The 22,550-nt window shown below is 34.9% G+C and overlaps 1 protein-coding gene across 4 annotated transcripts; it reads left to right on the top strand.

Moving 5' to 3' along the window:
• Window positions 1–840: 840 nt before the first annotated feature.
• LOC126717943 (uncharacterized) lies at window positions 841–20,819 on the top strand. 4 transcript variants are annotated; one of them, XR_007652789.1, is made up of 5 exons: window positions 841–1,244; window positions 2,097–2,285; window positions 2,454–2,620; window positions 4,335–4,405; window positions 5,319–6,116. XR_007652789.1 is itself a non-coding variant. In XM_050419946.1 (5 exons), exons 3-5 carry the CDS (start codon window positions 2,559–2,561, stop codon window positions 20,708–20,710), a joined length of 753 nt encoding a protein of 250 aa, XP_050275903.1. In that variant the 5' UTR covers window positions 841–1,235; window positions 2,097–2,285; window positions 2,454–2,558; the 3' UTR covers window positions 20,711–20,819. The 4 variants fall into 4 exon arrangements, 2 of the variants coding, with proteins under 2 accessions (XP_050275903.1, XP_050275902.1); XM_050419946.1 differs by lacking the exon at window positions 5,319–6,116 and adding an exon at window positions 20,091–20,819 and having other exon boundaries at window positions 841–1,235; XM_050419945.1 differs by lacking the exon at window positions 5,319–6,116 and adding an exon at window positions 20,091–20,819.
• The last annotated feature ends 1,731 nt before the right edge of the window (window positions 20,820–22,550 follow it).

The raw sequence follows: 22,550 nt of genomic DNA, 5'->3' as shown, positions 1-22,550 counted from the left end.
ATCCTATATTTTTTAATTCAATGTGAATTTTGACAAATCAACCGTTAGATTACATTATTTTCATATATTTTTCATACTCACAAAATTTTAAGGTGATCAAATATTAATAGCCATGTCATCAATTAATTATTTAAATTCAAGTGTTTGTAGTTTAAAATAACGCATAAAAGATTAGTTTTAAGATCAAACGGTAAATTATATCCGATTAGCATGAAAATTGGCATACATGTTAAGTTGCCCTTTTTTTTTGTTATTAATTATTAAATTATATTTTTCTAATTTGTAGTACTAAATTATATTTTATTAATTTGTAGTATTAATTAAAATATATTATATTAATTTTGAAGTATTAATTTAAATATATTATATTAATTTGAAATATTAATTTATATTATTTTTTTATATTGAATTATTAAAATATATTTTATTAATTTGAAGTATTATATTAGATTTATTAATTTTTAATATTGAATTATATTTTATTAATTTTTAATATTAAATTATATTTAAATAATTGGAAATATTAAATTATATTGGAATTATTATTATTTTGCGTGGCTACTCATCACTTAACGCATTTAGACTTAGGAAAAAAAAAAAAAAAAAAACAAAGGAAGAAAATGTAAAATCGTGCCCAGTACCAATACAAAAGAAAAAAGTTTTCTTTAAAAAAATAAAATATCCAATTAAAACTTTTTTTTAAAACTTTGAACAATAGAAAAATCTAGTTAAAATTAAAAAAAAAAAAAAAAAAAAGCATGTCACGCCCATGAAAGAAAAAGGAAAAAATATGTAAAAAGAAAACTTAACAAAAAGGGCTTATTAACAATAAAGGAAAGACAAAGACAAAAAAAAAAAACAATAAGCTTTGGTTAGGGTTTTAATTTTCTCTCTTCTTACCCATTGCACTAGCCGTCACTCTCTTTCTCCCTCACCCTTACCCTCACCTTCGCCTCTCTCTCTCTCTCTCTCTCCCTCTCTCCTTGCCTCCCTCACCTGTTCGAATCCGTACTCACAGTTCAGAACAACGAACTCGTGGAGCTATAGTCATGGAAAGTGTTCGTTGGGTTTCAACACAACGAGTTCTTGGTTTTGGCCACTAACGCCGTGATTGGTAACGGAGGGACTGGCTTGCCGGCGAGTGTGGGGAACGGCACCGTTTGGTCGGGTACCTGATGACGGATCTGAAGACGGCAATCGAAACAGCTAGGGACTTGACCCAGATGCGAGTTCAGGTCAGCATGGTCGGGACTCAATTCGGTGCCTTCTAACATTTCCCTATATCTTTTGTTGTAGGATTCCTATGAAGATGAGAAAGTTGGCTTTTTGAGCCATATGATTGTGCTGGAAATACTTGAGAGTTGACTTCTCATTATCTAGGAACCATTATTATGTTCTTTTGGTGTCATTCAGTTTCTCTGCAACTAAAAAGTGCTATTGCTGTATATTTGTTTTAGTGACATATTTGTTTAATTTTATTGTGCTGGAACTTATCAAAAGAAAAACTTTAGGTGTATTAACGATTGAAGTTCATTATATGTATAAAAACTATACTTAGAATGCACGCTTTGTTTCCCTTGTGTGTGCACCTTTTTGACGTCTCATGCCTTGAGCAATACAAGGTCTTGGCACCTTAAAGTTGCCTTTTGCCTTTGACCACATTGGTAGTAATAGCTGCTTCACACATCACCCATATTAAAGTTCTTTTCTTTTTTATTCTTGTTTTTTTCTCGATAATTTTAGATCAGTTTTCGATATTTAAATTATTCTAAAAAAAAAGTGTTAAATTAAGATGAGAATGTTTTTACTCAAAACTGTTTTGATAATTCTGAAAAAAAAAAAAAAAAAATTTCTAGTTTACATTTGGATCTGTATTTTTCTCCATCTCTAAAGCATTTTATTTTATGTGTTCTGTTTATAGTCTTTTAATTTCTTTGAATTGAACTATATGCTTTTGATAATTACAATACCCTTGAGAAATAAATTTATGTTATTTTTAGTTATATATATATCTTAGGAATTGAATGGGAGCCATATGTTCTATTGACACTTGATTCTTTTTCAAAATCAATCAAGTGTTTAACTAATTGTTGCAGGAAATCAACTAAGGGTGGTGGTGTCAGTTTTGAGCAAGTGGGGGTGTCTCTGGCTTTGGAATTATATATGTTCGAGAGAGAGATTGCTGGCTGTGTCTCCTAAGCTGACCTCTTTGCCTGGACTCCTTGGGTTTTGTTACCAATCTAGGAAGCAACCATGTCTTTTGGGGTCTCTTCAAGTGAAAAGGGGTTTGTAAAAAAATCACACAACTCCCATTTCCATTCACACACACACACACACTCTCTCTCTGGCCTTGTTTTATGGGAAAGATTCGGTCATACTAAGAAATACTAAATATTTTCTTTTGATCCATCCTTCCTTACCCTTAATAACATCATAAAGTTGGCCACATTCAGGTGTTAAACCTCTGCTTGGACTTGCTTCTTATTGTTTGAAGAAGTTTGGATTTTATTGGTGGTGCTTCTGCTTCTGTGATTCTCTTCCTATAACATTTTAGCAAAATGAAGTTCCTGAAACTTGGATCTAAGCCTGACTCTTTTCAGATTGATGGAGACAATATTAGGTGAGTATGATGTACTCTTTCAAGATCCACTTGCAATATATATGCTGAAAATTTATTAAAGTTACATGCTTGCTAACCTTCATCTTACCCACTTTCTGGTTTTTCAAAAGATTTTCTCTGATCTTCTTGTTCTCTGTTTGCCTTATGTGTTAAAGCAGATATTCTCTTAAGCTAATTACTCCTCCAAAAATTCAGTTTTTAAAAACCCTTGACTGCTTTAAGGCATGGCTTCCTTGAAAAACTATGTATTAAGTCATCGTGAGCTTCATAGTAAATTGCTTGATTGATAGAGGGTTTTTTCCTTCCCTTGTACTTCTCAAGATTTATGGGGTTTTACTCAACAAAAAATTTAAATAAAAAAAAAAATTAAAAGACACTACACCCAAATATAATATTATTATAGGCTTTACTGTTTTGTTTATCATATGAAGATAAGTAAATCATTTTTTGGAAATTAAAGAATTTACCCTTTTTTTTTTTTTTTTTTTCGCGTAATCATATAAGATGGCGATTCAATCCTTCGGTAATGATTCCCATATTTTCATTGTTATCATCTCAGTTGTCCACTTGGTAATGAGATGCCACTCCAATTTATATTTGGAATAAGTGGGCCTCTTTGATCAAATAAGAAGTTCTTTTGAATGGTTTCAAATGTTCTATGATTCCTGTATAATTTCATTTTCACTTGGTAATGAAATGCCACACCAATGTTTTGCTGTTTGTGGTCCTGGAAAGTTATATAATTTCATTTCCACTGGGTAATGAAATGCCCCTCCAATTTCTACTTGGAATTAGTGAACCTGTTTGATTGGCTTAAAAGTTATGAGAATGCTTTCAAACATTCTATGATTTTTCCCTATGGCAATAGGTTGTAAATATTTCAAACATCTTATTCAATTTATGGAACTATAAATGTTGTTTTAAAATAAATATATGTCATAGTAGAATTTTGTAGTCTAAGATTTTTGCTACAAACTTTAGGATTTTGAATCCACGATATCCACTCCATACTGGCTATGCATTACCACTAGGTTGTCTAAGTTCAGCCTTCCAAAAGTAGAGGGAAATGGACATTTTTGAGAATAGTGGGTAGTTCCCTAGTTGGGTTCATAATTAAAATTGCATCTAGGTTTATTTTGACTGTTGAAGAAAATAAATTTTGTATTTAAAACATAATAACATCAGGACAATTTGGTTGGTGAACATCAAGCTTTCCACCCTGTAATGTGTCTTTTTGGGGTTGTGTCCTCCTTTACTGTTATTATTAAATCATCCAGCATGTTATTTCCTTCTTTTGATGAGATAACTAATGAATTAAGAGTTCTCTGAATTGTAAATTTTGTTAGATTAGTAGAGACTGTAATAGTACAGCTCATGCTTCTACTAAGTTGGCTTGTAGTTTTAAAAGGTCATTTTCTTGTGATAAGTCCATATGTTCTATTATGGTCAACTTAATATTGAAGGAGATTTCCTTCTGTAATTATTCATTTTGACCTTTCAGTAGTGCCCTTTATTTATTTATTTTTAAATAATTGGTTATTAATTGAAGTTAATGAAAAGCATTATGTTGAAATTTCTATCTTTTCTTAAATTTCCTTCTCCATCTGTAATTAATGGGTCTCAAGGAAAAGTCAAAGTCCTCTAAAGTTAAAATCTTTGCTATTGGCTGCTCTATATCAACTTTTCTGATGGTTTTTAAATGATGAATCTATAGGTCTACTTGCTTCTTTTGTAGCTTGGATCAGCCAAATGCCACAGTTCGTGCTAGAGTCGGAAATCCCAAAGGTATTGATATGAAATCCAATCTTTATCTTCTTTTTACAAGAATGCTTGATTTTTTTATTTACCACTTTATTGGCATACACTTTCACAACTCAAAAAATTGTGTAAAGAAAAACTATACTGGTTTTGTAGTGAGAAAAAGTGATGAGAATAATTGCATGCACCCTTTTTTTTTTTTGTTTGAATCTTATCTTAATTCTTATCATTGGTTTGTGAGTAGTGATAAGAATATAATGTTAGTTTGGAGACATTTGTGGTGTTATCTAGTTACTTTTGTGGTAATGTCTTAGTGGAGCTAAAATTATTATAGGTTATTTGCAATAGAAATGTGATTTTAAGACTTAGAAGGAAAAAAAAAAAAAAAAAAAGAAGAACCTTTGCCCGCTGCTGAAGGACTAAAATTATGAAATAATTGAAGACCTATAGTGGCGTTTATCGCCCACTGCTAAAGCTTCAAACATATAGCGGTGGGCGAAACCGCCGCTAAAAGGTATATTGGGTATGTTGTTCATAAAGCCCTATAGCGGCGCTTATTGACCGCCGCTAAAAGGCCAATTGACCCGGATGGCAACCTCATATGGCGGCGGTTTTTGGACCGCCGCAATAGACCACAAGCGCCGCTAAATGACAGATCTATTGCGGCGCTTTTTGCGATCGCCGCAATTGACCTATAGCGGCATTGCAGCATTGGCGGGATGGCCCGCCGCAATAGCACCTGCCACTATAGGTTAAATGAACCTTTAGTGGCGCTTTTTTGGGCTTTAGCGGCGCTTTTGGCCCGCCGCAATAGCCCTTTTTCTTGTAGTGAATGCAACCACCAAATGATCACAAAACTCATTAAATGGGAAAGGCCTGAATTGGGCTGGCTGAAGCTCAATACTGACGGGTCATTTGATGATTTGTTGGGGAATGCTAGAGGGGGTGGACTGATTAGAGATGAGCAAGGGCAATGGGTAGGGGTTTCACCAGAAAAATTGGGAAGATTAACAGTTTCATGGCAGATGCTTGGGCTCTCCGAGATGGTCTTGTTCTATGCAATCAAATGAAGGTGTCTAAGGTCATTGTTGAATCAGACGCCAAAGCTGTAGTAGATGCTCTGAATAACCGGGGCTCTCACAACTCAGCGTTCTCTCCTCTCTTCAATGATTGTAGACAGTTGGCCTCAAATATTCCCTAGGTAGTTTTTAGGCACATTTATCGCGAAGCTAACTCTTGTGTGGATTGGCTTGCCAACTTGGGTCGTTTGCAACAATTAGATTTTGTTTTACATTCCAGTCCGCCTGTGGACTTAGTTTCTTTTGTCTTGGCAGATTGCCAGGGAGTGTACTCTAAAAGGCTTGGACCTGCTCCTCTATTTTCTTCTTAGTGATTGTTTGGATAGCATTGCGTTTCTGCGTTTTTGCGTTTTCCTTTTTTTTTTTTTTTTTTTTTTTTCCACAAGCGGCTACTGTTCATGCAATAGTAGCCGCAACTTTTGACTGGTCTGCTATGAACAGTGCATGGATGCACTGTTCATGGACCCACAAATTTCATTTTTTATCAATTTTTTCATTAAAAATGGGTCCCACAACACTATTCACACATTTAAAAATTATTTTGCTATAGTGTTTTCAGTTTTCAGTTTCAGCAAAATAAGTTCTATTCAAACACACCCTTAGTTTAATATAATGTTTCCTTTTCACCAAAAAAAAAAAAAAAAAGAAAAAAAAAAGAAGAAGACCAGCCATCGACAAGTTGCAAATGAGAACATTGAGCCTTCGTATAGAAGTGAGGCGGTAAAACAAAAACATGTTCACATGGACACAGTGATAAGTGATAACGACTACAGTCTAGAGGTCGTTAAAAACGTTGCATGCATAAACTTTGAATTTGAATTGAACTCTTTATATTAATCTTAATGGAGTATTTATGTATGACTATATGTGGATTGGTACATGATAGTGACAACTGACTTGACTTTACCAAGAGAAAGAGAAGTATTCATGCCAATGATGCCATGGTCTAACGACAACGTAGCACATGCATCTTCCTCCTCCCTACACGTCTCCTCCTTTGAATTTCCTCTCACAAAACCAAAGACACGCTCTTATAACAGCGCCTGTCTACCCGTATATAACATATATCAAAATAAATTTTATGTTATTTCTACAATAATTTTAAGATAAATTTTAGATGATAAACTGTATTAATAATGATAGGTAAAAGAAAGTGAAAAATGATATTAGTAGTTATGTGGGTTCAAATTATAAAAATTAATAAAAAGTTTCCAATTAAGCTTTTTAGGGTCCGTTTGGATTGAACTTATTGTTGCTGAAACTGAAAACTCAAAATTGAAAACATTGTAGCAAAATAATTTTTAAATGTGTAAATAGTACCGTGGGATCCATTTTTAATATTTTTTAATATATGAACAGTGTATGCACAGTGCGTGAACAGTGCATATACTATTCATAACAGTAAAATTTGTCTCCCAAAGTCAACAAATGCGGGCCAAAAAAAAAAAAAGAAAGGAGAAAACGCGCTTTGAGAAAACGCAGACGTGAAACGCAGAGCCCAAACGCCGTCTTATTGTAAAATGTAGCCATAGCACTATATCCACCATTAACAACATAGGCAATTAATCCAAAATAAATTATAATTTTTGCCTCACTCTTAGCAACCGAAAAATACATGCCATTGGATTTTTGCGCATTGGGTCGCCTATGTCAAGGGCACGTGGGACAGTCTCTCACCAAAGGAGATAAGCTTCTTTAGACTTGCTCAAAGTCCTTAGAGAAGTCCAAGTTCAAAAAAGCAGTGTAAAGTAGAGTATGCCTGATTCTCACTAGTCATAAAGATGGCAAAAGGCACCTTACTTACTTTAAGCTTCACTTCCAGCTTCTTTCCTAAACATAATTCACACATGGTCTATAAATTTATGACGAGCTTTTCACAATATAGCAAAAGGTTATTACTTTAAGCTTCACTTCCAGCTAACTTCTCGAATACGAGGTCTATAAATATATTCGTCCCATTTTGCTTCTGGAATTACCAAACCAGAGCAGAAGTCATTTAGTTTTTCTTAGAATATTAGCAAACATGAGCATGTTGCCAGCTTTCTCTATTCCTATACTATTTTCCCTCCTAATTTTCACCTTCTCTATTGTACGTAACCAATTTTCTAAACTCATTCGTCCATCAATCATGTATAATAGCGTAATTTTGATTGCTTTCCATCTGAAATGGACTTGCAATTACCTCCTTTACCGATCATTCCCCATGCATTATCAGCATGCCATCCCAGAGATCAGTGAAGAAGCAAGCATAGGCCGGTTCAAGTGCAAGCTGGGGGATACCGAAGAAATAGAATGTGCAGTTTGTTTGTGCAAGATTGAGGAAGGAGAAGAGATTAGGGAGCTGAGATGTGAGCACCTTTTTCATAGAGATTGCTTAGATAGATGGGTTGGATGCAAGCGTGCAACCTGTCCCCTTTGTCGTGACTCTCTAGTTCCACGTAAAATTGTCACTGAGCTTGGAGTAGAAGTGCTTCATTTCAATTTTTGTTCTTTCAGTTCCAATGAACATCACCGAGAGACATGGTGGCTACGATAAATGATGTAGGACACAATTTACTATTTAATTATTTTAATTTATTATTTTTGGTATTTTTATGTAAAAAACGTTATTTTAGGTTTAGGTGATTTATTTCCTTGTTTTTAGGTACATTTAATGCTTTTTAGGTCAAACTTTATTCCTGATATGGTTAGGTATCAATTAGGAGTTATTTTAGAATATATTTTCTTGTCTGTCAAGTTTTATGGAGCCCTTAAATAGTCATCTAAGTCTGTAAACGTTTTTCATATATTATTGAATAAAAATCAGAAAAGGTGAGGCTTTGCTCTTCTTTTGGTTCTTCAAGAACTGTGAACTTATCAGAAATTCTTCCTTGTGGCGTTCAAACTTTATATCTTTGGTTCGTGATTCAATTATAATCATTGGGTTAAGGTGTTACTTATACATTTGGTTCGCGTTTCACTTATAAACGTTGGGTCAGGGTTTTCTATCAAAATCTGAATTTTAGTTTTCTTGGGAAAGTATTCCAATATTTTTGTTGGGTCTCAAAGCGTATCGATTGAGGTTCGCAACATATTTCAATATTTTTGTTGGGTCTCAAAGTATGTCTATTGAGGTTCGCATCATTTGGTATCAGAGCACATGTTCTAAAATCAGTTTTCTATCCCTTTATCTTTTATTTCCTGCTATCATCCTATCTTGTTCCTTTTGTGTTCTTTATTCCTTGTTCTTATTTTGTGATGTGCACTAGGTCAAAATCGTGCACCAAGCTCAAAAAAAAAAAAAAAGGTGAAAAAAAAAAAAAAAAGAGATGGTAATTATTGAGAACATTGTGGAAGATTCAATTGAGATCAAATATGAGGATGAGTCCACAACTTACAATCCTCAAGTCTCAGTTGATTTGTTGAAGATGACTATACAATATGTTGATTTTCTTGGAGTAGAAAATTTTAATTTTATTATCAACCCTTTGTTGATTGATGTTGCAAGTAAATTGAAAGTAGATGAGAAGAAATTTTATGATACACTTTATGAAGGATTCAAGTTTCAGAACCGGATCAAGTTATTAAAGCATTTGAAGTATTTGTTTATTTGGAGCGGAATATTTCGGATTTCAAAGATGAACTTGAGGACGAGTTTGTTTCAAGAGGAGGGGTCTAATGTAGGACACAATTTACTATTTAATTATTGTAATTTATTATTTTTGGTATTTTTATGTAAAAAACGTTATTTTAGGTTTAGGTGATTTATTTCCTTGTTTTTAGGTACATTTAATGTTTTTTAGGTCAAACTTTATTCCTGATATGGTTAGGTATCAATTAGGAGTTATTTTAGAATATATTTTCTTGTCTGTCAAGTTTTATGGAGCCCTTAAATAATCATCTAAGTCTGTAAACGTTTTTCATATATTATTGAATAAAAATCTGAAAAGGTGAGGCTTTGCTCTTCTTTTGGTTCTTCAAGAACTGTGAACTTATCAGAGATTCTTCCTTGTGGCGTTCAAACTTTATATCTTTGGTTCGTGATTCAATTATAATCATTGGGTCAAGGTGTTACTTATACCTTTGGTTCGCGTTTCACTTATATAAACGTTGGGTCAGAGTTTTCTATCAAAATCTGAATTTTAGTTTTCTTGGGCAAGTATTCCAATATTTTTGTTGGGTCTCAAAGCGTGTCGATTGAGGTTCGCAACATATTCCAATATTTTTGTTGGGTCTCAAAGTGTGTCTATTGAGGTTCGCATCAATAAATCATTGCTAAAGCCAGTTATGCTAAATTAATGCATATTGTAATTTAATGCTAGTTTGAGTTCATGATTATTAATTCCTAATTCTAGTAACCTAATATAGACAACCTAATTCTTCTAGCATTTTATATATATGTTCTAATCCAATTCCTGAAGTATTTTCAGATGATCAGTTCACAACTGTACTAGTAACCTCCGAGTTATATATATGTACGCGCGCAGTAGCTAGTTTAAGAGAGCAAATATCAATTGATAATTTGATAAATAATGTAATCCCCTTGTTTGTTACTGTTTTGGGAAATTGTATTGCTGTTCCAAACTAGTTATTTATATTGCAGTAACTTCATTACACCCACCTGTCTTTCTTTCTTTCTTTCTTTCTTTCTTTCTTTCTTTCTTCTTCTTCTTCTTCTTCTTCTTCTTTATTTCCCTCCAATGCTAATTATTATACGTCTACGGAACGGCAGAGCGCGGTTCTATTTTAGCATAAATACTTGAGATAGCCTAGCTAAATCATATTTGTTTAACTCTCTCTCTTCAGAATGTCCCAAAAATGTATATATACTTGCATGAAGTATTTAGTACGTATGAAGCTCTCTATTTTTATTTTTACAATAATCCTGATATACACACATCACACCCCATCCAATAATAATATTTTCAAATAAGATTTTTCAAAATAAAAAATAGAGAAAGTTGCACTATATTATCCTAACATATACAACTATTAATTAGTTACAAAACTCTCTCTCTCTCTCTCTCTCTCTCTATATATATATATATATATATATATTTTGTTGATAAAGTTACACTACTATGTTTTAATGTATGGAAGTTTTGAGGGAGATGAGAGAGGAGAATAGAAAAGAAGACCATAATAATAAAAGGCAGAAGAGAGGAGGGGACTAGAATAGGGACAATGGCAAAGCAAATTTTTTTTTCTATGGAGGGCCAAGCTAAATATAATAATTTACAAAATTCTTAAGTTAAATAAAATATTATTATACAAGTTAGCTTTAATTAATTCAATAAAGTTGTGTTCTAGGTTTTTTCATGGAACTAAAACTATTTATAATTGATCTTGAACTAAATTTTATAGTAGCCTGTTTGTTTTATACAAAGTTAAACAATCACTCAAAAACTCATTACCTTATTGGTTTTCCTAATTTAGGATCATGTTTGAAGAAATAAACATTTATTTAGTTTACATATTTGAATTAGGGTTCAGCATCTAAAGTTTCAATATTACGTATAGAGGATTGAGCAATACCCTCCAAACTTGAACACTTTTTCTTTTAAAATATGCAATAATTGCAAATGGCTTCTCCCATTAAAATACTCATACATAAAAAAAAAAAAAAATAAATTTTATATACTAATTATATAGCCATTTTTTCACTTTAAAAAGTGTAAAATATTGTTTATGTACAATCAGTAAAAGCAAACAACTTATGAGTAAATTTGTTTTTATATTAACGCCTCTGAAAGCTCGAAAATGTGTTAAAAACACGAGTTGTTTAGACCCCCCAAATAAAAGTTACAGCTTGATAGATTTTACACTAACTTAATTTAAGTGTAGAATAGTGTAAATGCGAGCTGAAAAACAAACAAGCTACTCTAATACATATTCATATAGTCACAGCAGTAAAATGAAATGCAAAAGAGTAGGTAAGAAGAAAGCAAACATAGATAACACGCCGATGTGTTATCGAAGAGGAAACCAAAGAACTCGGCGAAAAACCTTTCCGTCGCCCTCCAAGCGGTAATCGATCCACTAGACAATCAGTTGGGATACATGGGTCAGCAAGAGACTCTACAAGCCTAATCTACCTGCTGTATCTAAGCCCTCCAAGCTCCTACTCCAACAAGGCTTCTCGGAACCGTGTCTTGTCTAGCTCTCCGGATCCCGCAACAAGCTCCATGTTGCATCTGCCATCCTTGGCTTCTTCCAATACTTCCCAACAACACCAAAACCTCACTTGAAACTCTGAAAGGGTATGGTAAGTGTTTGGGCTATCAACCTCTCAATGGTATGGAAATGGAGATGTAGGAGTTAAGGAAATTCACAAGCTTATGTGTAGAGATATATGGGTATGATAATCTCTAACTCTCAAGGTGTTTGGCTGGGGTTTTCTCTCAGAAGCACTCTCTCAACATTTGTGGATAATGTGGATATATATAGTGTGGGTACAGAAAGTGTGTATCAGATAGTACAGTCTGGCAGAACAGAATATTTTGCGGATGTCTCATGGAAATGCCTTACTTGCGAGCTACTCGCGAAACACAGCTGTCCCCATCTGTACTGACTCTTCGCATTCTAGTCATGTGTAAGGCATATGCTTCACTTCGCGGGATGCTTAGTTGCGAGCTACCCGCGAGCAATCTTCTGGCTTCAATTGCTTGAGTCTTCACACACTCTCTCTATCACACAACTCTTACAATCAAATCCCACAATAAATACAGGGTACAAAAGATTGAATAAAATTACAATCAAATTTGGCACGGAATAAAAGCCAACAGAATACATATTTGTAAAATCACAACTTTACAATCTCCCCCTTTGGCTATTCCGTGACAAAACCCCTAAAATATACTCTAGACTTAAACGTGAGTTTGGGAACAATGGCAAAACTTACTCACACCTAATCTTAAAGCACTTGCACGTTTATACCTGTAACCTGAAACACTCGCACACAAACAAAATTTTCATTAAGCTTATGACAAGTTGAATACAAGTTATGAACATGAGCAAGCATAGTGCGATCAAATATCTAAACATTAGATATCATGTAAACAAAAACTTGATCAAACAAGTTTAGTCATTAAAGAATGACTACAATGAACATTTAGCATGTAAGTGTTCATCCAGACATGCAAACAAAGAGTAATCACTTATGATCACTAGTATGTCTAACACATGACCAATGCAAAATATGTGAAGTATATGCATCTAGGAACAAGATCCTACTAGGGCACAAGTGTAAAGTACTTAAGACATATGGGCAATATCTTAAAAGCACAAAAAAAAAAAAAAAATGCTACAAAGCATTGAGATAATCACAAACTGAAAATAAACACAAAGTGTACTGAAGTTTTAAATGAAAACAATAAAAGCATAAACATAAACCAGTTGTTATAAAAGCTAAAAGTAAACACAAGTAAGCTGTTTGTGAACTAATAACCAATGTTTCTAAGCCTAAACCTATGCTCCCCCTAACACTATGCAAGCTCTTCCTCAGCTCCCCCTCAAAATTTTCTCCCCCTCAAAATTTTCTCCCCCTTTTTGACCGGAATGGCCAAAGAGGCTAGAACTGATTAGACTCTAAATCTGATCCTTGCGCCGTGACAAGTCCTCGATCTGTAAAGACAATGCAGTGATCTGTCCTTGGACATATGCAAACTGGGTCGCAGTGTGCTGCACATGGGAGTCTAGCATGGTGAACATCTGATCCACTCTAGCTAGGAGGCGATCAAGTCTGTCTAGTCCTCGTGCTAGCGCAGAAGAGGATGGCTGTGCTGAAGTCTCTAGAGCAGAAGTGAATCTATCAATCTCCTCCTCTATATCTCCACCCTAGTCCTCAACACGTGCCTGAGGTATGGTATGCACACCTGTCTTGGAACCCTTGATGTGAGTTGTGCTCCTAGTCACTATGTGTGCACCAATGGGACAGTCCCTCTAAACTACTATCAAACCAATCGAGAGTTTGAGCCTTGTCTTTGCAATTAGGCCCATAATCAGTGAGGGAAAAGGCAAAACTGTTCTAGAATTTTGCTTCTCAATGCTTTTCTTTAACAGATGGAAGATTTGTCCATATATATCAATCTCCTTGTGAGTAAAGAGATCATACAAAAACTTTGTCCTTGGAGCTGACGGTGTAGTGAGGTTGGTGACCGGATACAAGTTATGGATCATCACATATGCCAAAGCCCTCATCTCTGGTGAAAATGGGATTGTATTTAAGGATGACTTCTTTGATGTACCACTAAGTATTTCCACCATCTCCTCAGTTGATCCCAATCTGTCTTCGTATTGGACTGAGATTGGTTGAGAGGGAGGACGAATTTCCAAAAATTCTTGAATGCTATCCTTTGTTATCACAAATTCTTTGTGCCTCACCTAGTAGTCTATATGGTCTCCTTCCACAGTAGCATTTGAGAAAAATTCTCTTATGATCTCTAAGTAGACAACCCTAACCGGGTTCAACAGCTTGGTCCAAGTCCTTTCTTTGAACACCTCAAGGATGAAGGTGTCCTCAAGAGTTTCTAGCTGGACCACCCTCTCCATAATAATGGTTGCTCTTTTGTAGCAGTCATTATATTTCATATCAGTCTCAGCAGACTTGAAATTGTCAGAATCAGTGCGAGAATGTTTTAAGGATTTCTTGGTTGCAGAATGTTTGGTAGGAGACATCTGCACAAATATCACAGAGAACAAGAAACAAAAACAAGTGCACAGACACAAAGACAAAACACAAAACTTGATTAGATTTAAGTTAGTTCAAAACAAAAGTAAAACAACCTAAAAAAAACAGAGCATAACCAACTCAAAACAGAGCAAATAGACACAAACCAACATGCTATAAGTGTTTAACCATGTAAACAAAAGCAAAATGCATGAAGTGAATCACTGTGCATGTGTGTGTCTGTGCTGAGCATGTGCTGATGCATGTGAGTGCAACATGAGATGCATGAGGTGTTCAGCATAAGATGCATGTGATGTGCCTAGAGTGTGCCTAGTGTGTACAACATAGGCAAAGTGTGTGAAACATATAGGCAGTGACTAAAACAGGTGAGACAAAGTCAAACAAGTGTAAACACATAAATTGGAATTCACTTGAATCCAATGTAGCACAAAAATGTCACTAGGACATTTTGTTAATCACTTGACATGCTACAATGCACAACTGATGTGAAGAATGCATGAATAGATTTAAAAATGCCTCAATACACACTTAAAATGCCTCAAGGGGCCAACACAGATGCACAAACAATAAATGGGACTCAGCCAATCACAATATTGGAAAACTTTTCACAAAATTGAGAAACCCGACCCTTTTTCGAAAAAATCCCCAATTTTGAAAACCCTAAGCTAAAATCTGCAAAATTGAAGGAAAAATGAAAGCAATGTTTAGAAAAACATACCTTGAAGTGATTTTGCAGAGATTTATGCTTGAAAATGATGGGGTATGAGTGAAAAATGATTTTGGGTTGAGAAGGGTTCGAAGAGAGGCAGTGCGAGGAAAAATCTAAGTGTTTGAAAAACTGTTATATTTGCATTATAAAACTGAAAACACGCGTTTTTCGAGGGTTAGGCAGTAGCGAGACAATCGTGAGAAAGTCGTGAGACATACTGAAGCTTTTGCGAGAAGCTCTTAGTTGCGAACCAGTCACAATAACTTCTGTATGAAATTTGGAAATTTCTAGTTTTTGCCTAAAAAAAAACATTTCGTGAAAAGAGTTTAGTTGCGAAATACTCGCGAGGTAGTAGGGAGACTTTCTGTATGAAAATGTGACTTTTTAATTTCCCTTAAGCACATTTTGCAGGAAGCTCTCAGTCACGAGCTTCTCGCGAAAAGACCTCTGAACCAGTTTTTGAAGAAAAACACAAAAATGCATTTTGAAAAAAAACTAAAAGCACGAAAGTATAAAATCACTTTCAAAAACATATAAAACACTCAAAAATATTTTTGGGTTTGATTAGCAAGTATTTGAGCATACACATCACATTTGAACATGTACAATCACACAAATGAGATAAGTATTATCTGAACAAAGTCTTGTGTGTTATGTGTGAATATCAAATGTGGAATAGTTCATAGACCAGAGTGAATCTTCAGTGATCAATTCAATTAAGTCATACACAATTAGTATGAAATCAAGTGGTCAATCTCAATTATAGAAATGAACATATATGACCTCCCACAATAGAATGATTACAAAACTTAGAAGTTTTTCATTTGGCTTCTGCATAAATCATAACATTTGATCCTTTTTGGATTATACATCTCTTTTTGAGATCGGTGCTTGAAATTTTTGATATTTCAACATATAGATTTAGCATTTGGCTTTTTGAGCACCATACACTTTAATACAAAAATTGCTTTCCCTTTTTTCTAGTCAAATACTAGTATGTGCGATAGGTTTTTGCAGCTCATTATCTCTTTTCATTTTGAGATCTACATTTGGAGAGCTCTATAGCAAAAACATAAAAATAAAGTGGGAAGAGATGTAGGCACAGGTCTATGCAAGTATCAAGACCATCAAGACTATTGACTAATCATTCATGACAAGCTTGAAGATCTATTTACAATAATCACACATAGATTTCTAGATTTCTCCCACACAGATAAATGTGCATACATAACAAGCTAGGCTCGTACATGCATTACGCTATTAGTACGAAGATACTAGGCCAAACTCACATGTGATACACACAAAAACAAGTGATCAAACTTTTTGGAGATTTTTCAATTTTTATGGGTTTTTGAATTTTTGAACACACTCAAAAATAGAATAGGAAAAGTAAGATCAACAACAACAAGGAAAAGCAAAACTTGTAAAAGAAAACATGCAATAAACAAAAAGCAATGCATGATGTGATGCATGAACTTATGATCCTAAGCATTGGAATTATTGATGCATGGACATAGGAGATAATCATGCATGAGTAACCCTCTTCACCCACATGTCACGTGTGTTTGGGGTGATATCCCTATAGGATTGGTTACGTGAATTGTGACCTTCAAACCTGCTATTGAAGTTTGCCAAACATGTGGTGAATGCCTCAATCATCTTCATTACATCCATCACACCAGAATCTCTATTTTGATTTCTTGGTTGCCCACCAGCCCAATTTCTCTTGTCATCTCCTGGTCCTTTTGACCTTTGATCCCTACCATTATTCAATGCTCTCAGCTTATGACAATTAGGTTTGGTGTGTCCTTGAAGTCCACAATGATGGCATACGTGGTTCATTCTTGGACCTCTTTGTGATTTTGGAGGTGATATCCCTTTGGCTTCAGACCTGACCATTGATTGGTTGCGAGGCTTATTCAACACTCGTTGGTCGGCCAGATTCTTCTTCTTTTGCACATTTGCTTTCTCAATAGTAGGGACAACTTCTTTTGATTCTTTGGCCTTTACAAACTTTACTTCCTTGGTTATCTTGACACCCGAACTACTTTCTTCAGTATATCCCAACCTAGTTTTGTCGGAGAAAGTTTTTTAAGAAGAGATGACATCATCAAACTTCTTGGTAGAGACTTGGTCTACTTTGGCATTTGCTTGAATCACCTCAAGTTCAAGAAATTTCACCTTTGAGTAAGTCTCGGTTAGCTCACCATTTAACATCTCAATCTCACACTTGGCCTCCTTATATCTTACCAGGAGACTTCTATAGTCCTCCTCTGCTTTCTTCAAGTTCTTTACAGTCGCCTTGGCCACCCTTGCATACTCTCTTGACTTCTTTAGGAGAGAGCTGTAGTTTTCTCGAAGACCAGCTGTATCTTCATCTACTTCAGCATCCAATTCTTCTACAATTCCCATGGATTCCCCATCACTATGCTCCCTAAGTTCTTGCACAAGCAAATTCAAGTCTTTTGAAGATTCAACATGAGCAATAGTCATAAATGCTAAAAAATTCCATTCTTCATCACAACTATCCTCTAAATTTGAATTGGAAGAATTCGAATCACTGAGAGTTGTGGCATATGCCTTGCCCTTCATTCTCAAATAATTAGGATATTCTTTCTTGACATGTCCATGTCCATTGCACTCGAAGCAAGTGATTCCTTGAGTAGATTGAGGCTCCTTCTCATCTTTCTTCTTGAATTCCTTCCTATCACCCTTGTAAGATGAAAACTTCCCTTTGTTGAAAGGCTTCCCATTGTTCTTCATCTTTAGAAAATTTCGGAAGTCCTTTGCAAGGAATGATACTTCCTTCTCCATATCATCCTTTTCGAAGGAGTTGTCCATTCTCTCGATGATGGTTTTAAGAGCAAATGATTTGCTCGATTTATGAGAAGGCAGTCCTAACTTATATGTTTGGAGAGATCCAATTAGCTCTTGGATTTTGATCTCATCCAAGTCTTTACTCTCTTCTATAGTTGTGACTTTTGCTCGGAAACTCTCCGGTAAAGACCTTAAAATCTTTCTCACCACTTTAGAATCTTCAATCTTCTCTCCGAGATTGAGTTTGGCAATTACAATCTCATTGAGCTTTCCATAGAAAGAATCGAAAGCCTCATCATCTCCCATCTTAAGTTCTTCAAATTTGGTGGTAAGCATTTAAAGCTTCGTGTCCTTGACTTTCTTGGTACCCTCATAGATTGTTTCAAGGATCGTCCAAGCTTCCTTAGCTATCTTCACGTGCGATATCCTATGAAACTCATCAGGGGACACACCACAAAATGTAACATTAATGGCTTTACTATTCGTATTAGCTAATGTAAGAGCTGCCTTGTCCCATTCGGACTTGGCAGTTGTGGGTTTAACATACCCATTCTCAACAGAATCCCATACGGACTCATCTATAGCACATAAGAAAGCCCTCATTTGGACCTTCCAAAAAGCATAGTTGCCTCCATCAAAGAATGGTGGGGCATTAAGAGATTGTGACCAGTCCATCACAAAGGGTCAAAGAACACACTCAGGTATTTAAACCATAGCGAGTGTACCCGCTCTGATACCAATTGAAAGCTCGAAAATGTGTTAAAAACACAAGAGCTGTTTAGACCGCCCAAATAAAAGTTTAGTTGCCTCCATCAATGAATGGTGGGGCATTAAGAGATTGTGACCGGTCCATCACAAAGGGTCAAGGAACACACTCAGGTATTTAAACCACAGCGAATGTACCCACTCTGATACCAATTGAAAGCTAAAAAATGTGTTAAAAACACAAGAGCTGTTTAGACCCCCCAAATAAAAGTTACAACTCGATAGATTTTACACTAACTTAATTCTAAGTGCGGAATAGTGTAAATGCAAGCGAAAAAACAAACAAGCTACTCTAACACATATTCATATAGTCACAACAGTAAAATGAAATGCAAAAGAGTAGGGAAGAAGAAAGCAAACACAAATAACACACCGATGTGTTATTGAAAAGGAAACCGAATAACTCAACGAAAAACCTCTCCGCCGCCCTCCAAGCGGTAATCGATCCACTAGAAAATCAATTGGGATACATGGGTTAGCAAGAGACCCTCCAAGCCTAATCTACCCGCTGTACCTAAGCCCTCCAAGCTCCTACTCCAACAAGGCTTTTCGGAACCGTGTCTTGTCTAGCTCTCCGGATCCTGCAACAAGTTCCATGTTGCATCTACAATCCTTGGCTTCTTCCAATACTTCCTAGCAGTACCAAAACCTCACTTGACACTCTGAAAGGGTGTGATAAGTGTTTGGGCTATCAACCTCTCAATGGTATGGAAATGGAGAGGTAGGAGTTAAGGAAATCCATAAGCTTATGTGTAGAGATATATGGGTATGATAATCTCTAACTCTCAAGGTGTTTGGCTAGGGTTTTCTCTCAGAAGCACTCCATCAACATTTGTGGGTAATGTGGATATATATAGTGTGGGTATAGCAAGTGTGTATTAGATAGTACAGTTTGGCAAAACAGAATGTTACGTGGGTGTCTCGTGGGAAGGCCTTACCCGTGAGCTACTCCAAAACACAGCTATCCCCATCTGTACTGACTCTTCGCATTCTAGTCATGTGCAAGGCACATACTTCACTTCGTGGGATGCTTAGTCGCGAGCTACCCGCGAGAAATCTTCTGGTTTCAATTGCTTGAGTCTTCACACTTTCTCTCTCTATCACATAACCCTTACAATCAAATCCCACAATAAATATAGGGTACAAAAGATTGAATAAAATTACAATCAAATTTGGCACGGAATAAAAGCCAATAGAATACATATTTATAAATCACAACTTTAGAGCCTCAATAGAAATAATTACACAAACTATCGCGCATCCTTAGCGCGATAATCATTCTACAAGTATAAGTACTTGTGGGGTGTGGGGGGTAAAAGTCAGGGTTTAAGTCTCTAGGACGAAACTTCACACACATATACACATAGATTAGATTAGAGTAAAATTTCTATCTTATATAAAATAATAATAATAATTACACATACTATTTTGTCAAATAAAAAAATATTTTTGAGAGGATCAAACATAAATATGTAATAAACAAACATATAACAATAACACAATTTAATTATTTAAACTACTGTCAAAGAAACAGACAAATCATAACCATTGTTTGGTCAAAGTGGAGTGATGGCCCGGGAAATATTTTGGAGAGCAGGGGTGATATTTCTGATCTGGCTCTCACAATAATAAGCTAGGGAACCCAACGTGACCTGGAAATCTTTTTTGGTGTAGCCTGGATGATCTGGTACCACAAAAACCAATTGATCTTTGAAGCTAGCACAACTATAGCAGATCAGGTGTGGGGGACAGCAACTAGTATGGTGGAAGATTTTAAGACTGCAAATAATTCCTTAGCAACAAGGAAAGAGAAGCAGCCTAGAGTTTGGAGGCCTCCACCGGAAGGTTTTTTTCTTATAAATGTGGATGGAGCAATCCCAGCTGAGGATGGTCATTTTGGAATTGGTATTGTCATTTGGGACTGGAAGAGTCAGATTATTGCAGCTGTTAGCATGCCTCTTTCCGGGAAATTTGCAGTGGAAGAAACAGAAGCACTAGCTATGGAAAAGGGTGCTGTCCTAGCTATGGAGCTGGGCTTGGAGAATGTCATTTTGGAAGGGGATTCTATGCAAACTGTCCAAGCAGTAAAAGACAAAGATTGTAAAGGTTTGGCTGGCAACATCATTTCTGGTATAATCCTTGAAATGTCCAAATTTAGGATGGTAGAAGTTAGACACATAAGTAGGAATGGAAACAAGATAGCCCATGAACTTGCTCAACAGGCTAAGAGAGGTGGAGAGTTGAAGAGCTGGACTGGTACAACACCAGATATTGTAGCTGATTTCTTGGTATAGATAGGTTCAACTAATGGATTTTGTTTTGTGGGCTGGTCTGTTTGTGGTCTGTCTTGTTTCTTTTTCTTTGCTGTCTTGTTCTGTCAGTTCTGAGCTTTGTATTGGCTGTTCTGCCTGTTTCTTGTTTGAAATATATATTTCAGTTTCCAAAAAAAAAAAAAAAAAAAATCGTAACCATTATTATCAAATTAAATATAACGTAAAATATTCAGTCAAAAAAATATAACATAAAATATTCGAAAATGGTGCCAGCCATAAGTCACAATTAAACACTGTAGACGAAGTGGCGTCATTTACAAGCATTAAAAAACTATTATGTAAAGTATAATAAACATTGCTTCAAAAAAATAGGAGAGAGACTTTACCAAATAGTAGGGGATATCTCAGTAGAAAACAAAGCAAAAACACTGAGAAAGGGGAGAGAGATGTTCTGGAGGTTGGAGCGGAGTGGACGCCAACATTTAACCAAAGCAAATTGTTGAGACGTTGAAGCGTGTAGAAGGGATTTTTTTTTTTTTTTTTTTCAAGTTTTTTTCTTTCAAATAAACAACTGATAAATTTCTACTATTGAGAATTTGTAATAGATATTTTTGGTGTTTGGATTTGAGGGGCTGTTTTTCCCAAAAATAAATAAATAACAATGGAGGAGCTATATATTGATCAAGCAAAGGAATGAGCTAGGTTTTTTATTTCCTTTGTATCATTTTTTCTGGAAAATGTTTTTTTTTTCCCAAACTAATTTAGAAAAAAAATTCTTTTAAACTCCCATTATATCTTTTTATTGAATGTGAATTTTGAAAATTTAAACCGTTGGATTGTATATTCTTTAAACTAGTTTAGAGAGAAACACTTCACACTCCCTTTATATCTTTTTATTGAATGTGAAAATATAAACTGTTGGATTGCATGTTCTTTATGTTCTTAAAACATATGTAAAATTTAATTCAACCGCATGTTATTTTCTATTCAATTAATAAACTTATTTTTTATGCATAATTTTAGAGCACAAAAACTTGAAATTTAAACATTTGATTGGTAATATAGCTAATGATTTGTGATCTTCTTGAATTTTTGCAAGCATGGAGGATATATTAAAAACATGCAACCCAATAATTTAGATTTTCAAATTTCATATTCAATAAAAATATATATGGGGAGTTTGAAAGGTTTCTCTCTAAATTAGTTTGGAAAGAAACATTTTCCATTTTTCCCCCTTAAATTCTAGGGGGAGCCAAAAACTGAATTTACATAAATTTTTTTTTTAATAATTTATCATTTTATTAGGGTTGTAATTGGAATTTTCAAAAAGTTAGGGGGGCCATGGCATCCTTGGCCCCAATGTGGCTCCACCATTGAATAGAGAGTAGATACCTCTTTCCTTGGTTTGAATGTTTTAAAAATGAGTCATGTTAACAAGTACTTTTAGTGTAATTGTTAATAAATTATATTAAAAAAGTTTTGACATTACTTTCATAGAAAATAAAAAAGTTATAAAAAAATTAATTGTTTAATCATTTTCCCATATAATGTTTCTAAATATATATAGTTCCTAAATCAATGCCTTTAAGGTATCCGTTAACATTACCTTTTAAAAATGAGTAGAAAGATTATGGAAAATAAATCACGAGATAGTTATCAACACCGTCTATGGCAATTATTATGCTTTTCTTTTCAATAAATACCAACAAATGAAACTTATGGTGTCTGTCTTATAATGATTGTTATTTACTTCTAGGCCATTACACCTAGAGGTGGAGGCAACAGAGGCAATTGCCCTTTCTAACATACTCTCTATATATATGGGTAAATTTTATTAACTTACTTTGAAGTTTGGACTATT

The sequence above is a fragment of the Quercus robur genome, chromosome 3, assembly GCF_932294415.1.
Source record: "Quercus robur chromosome 3, dhQueRobu3.1, whole genome shotgun sequence".
In the NCBI taxonomy this organism is placed as follows: Eukaryota; Viridiplantae; Streptophyta; class Magnoliopsida; order Fagales; family Fagaceae; genus Quercus; species Quercus robur.
The sequence above is the reverse complement of the archived record's forward strand: the minus strand, read 5'-3'. Positions and strand labels throughout refer to the sequence as shown.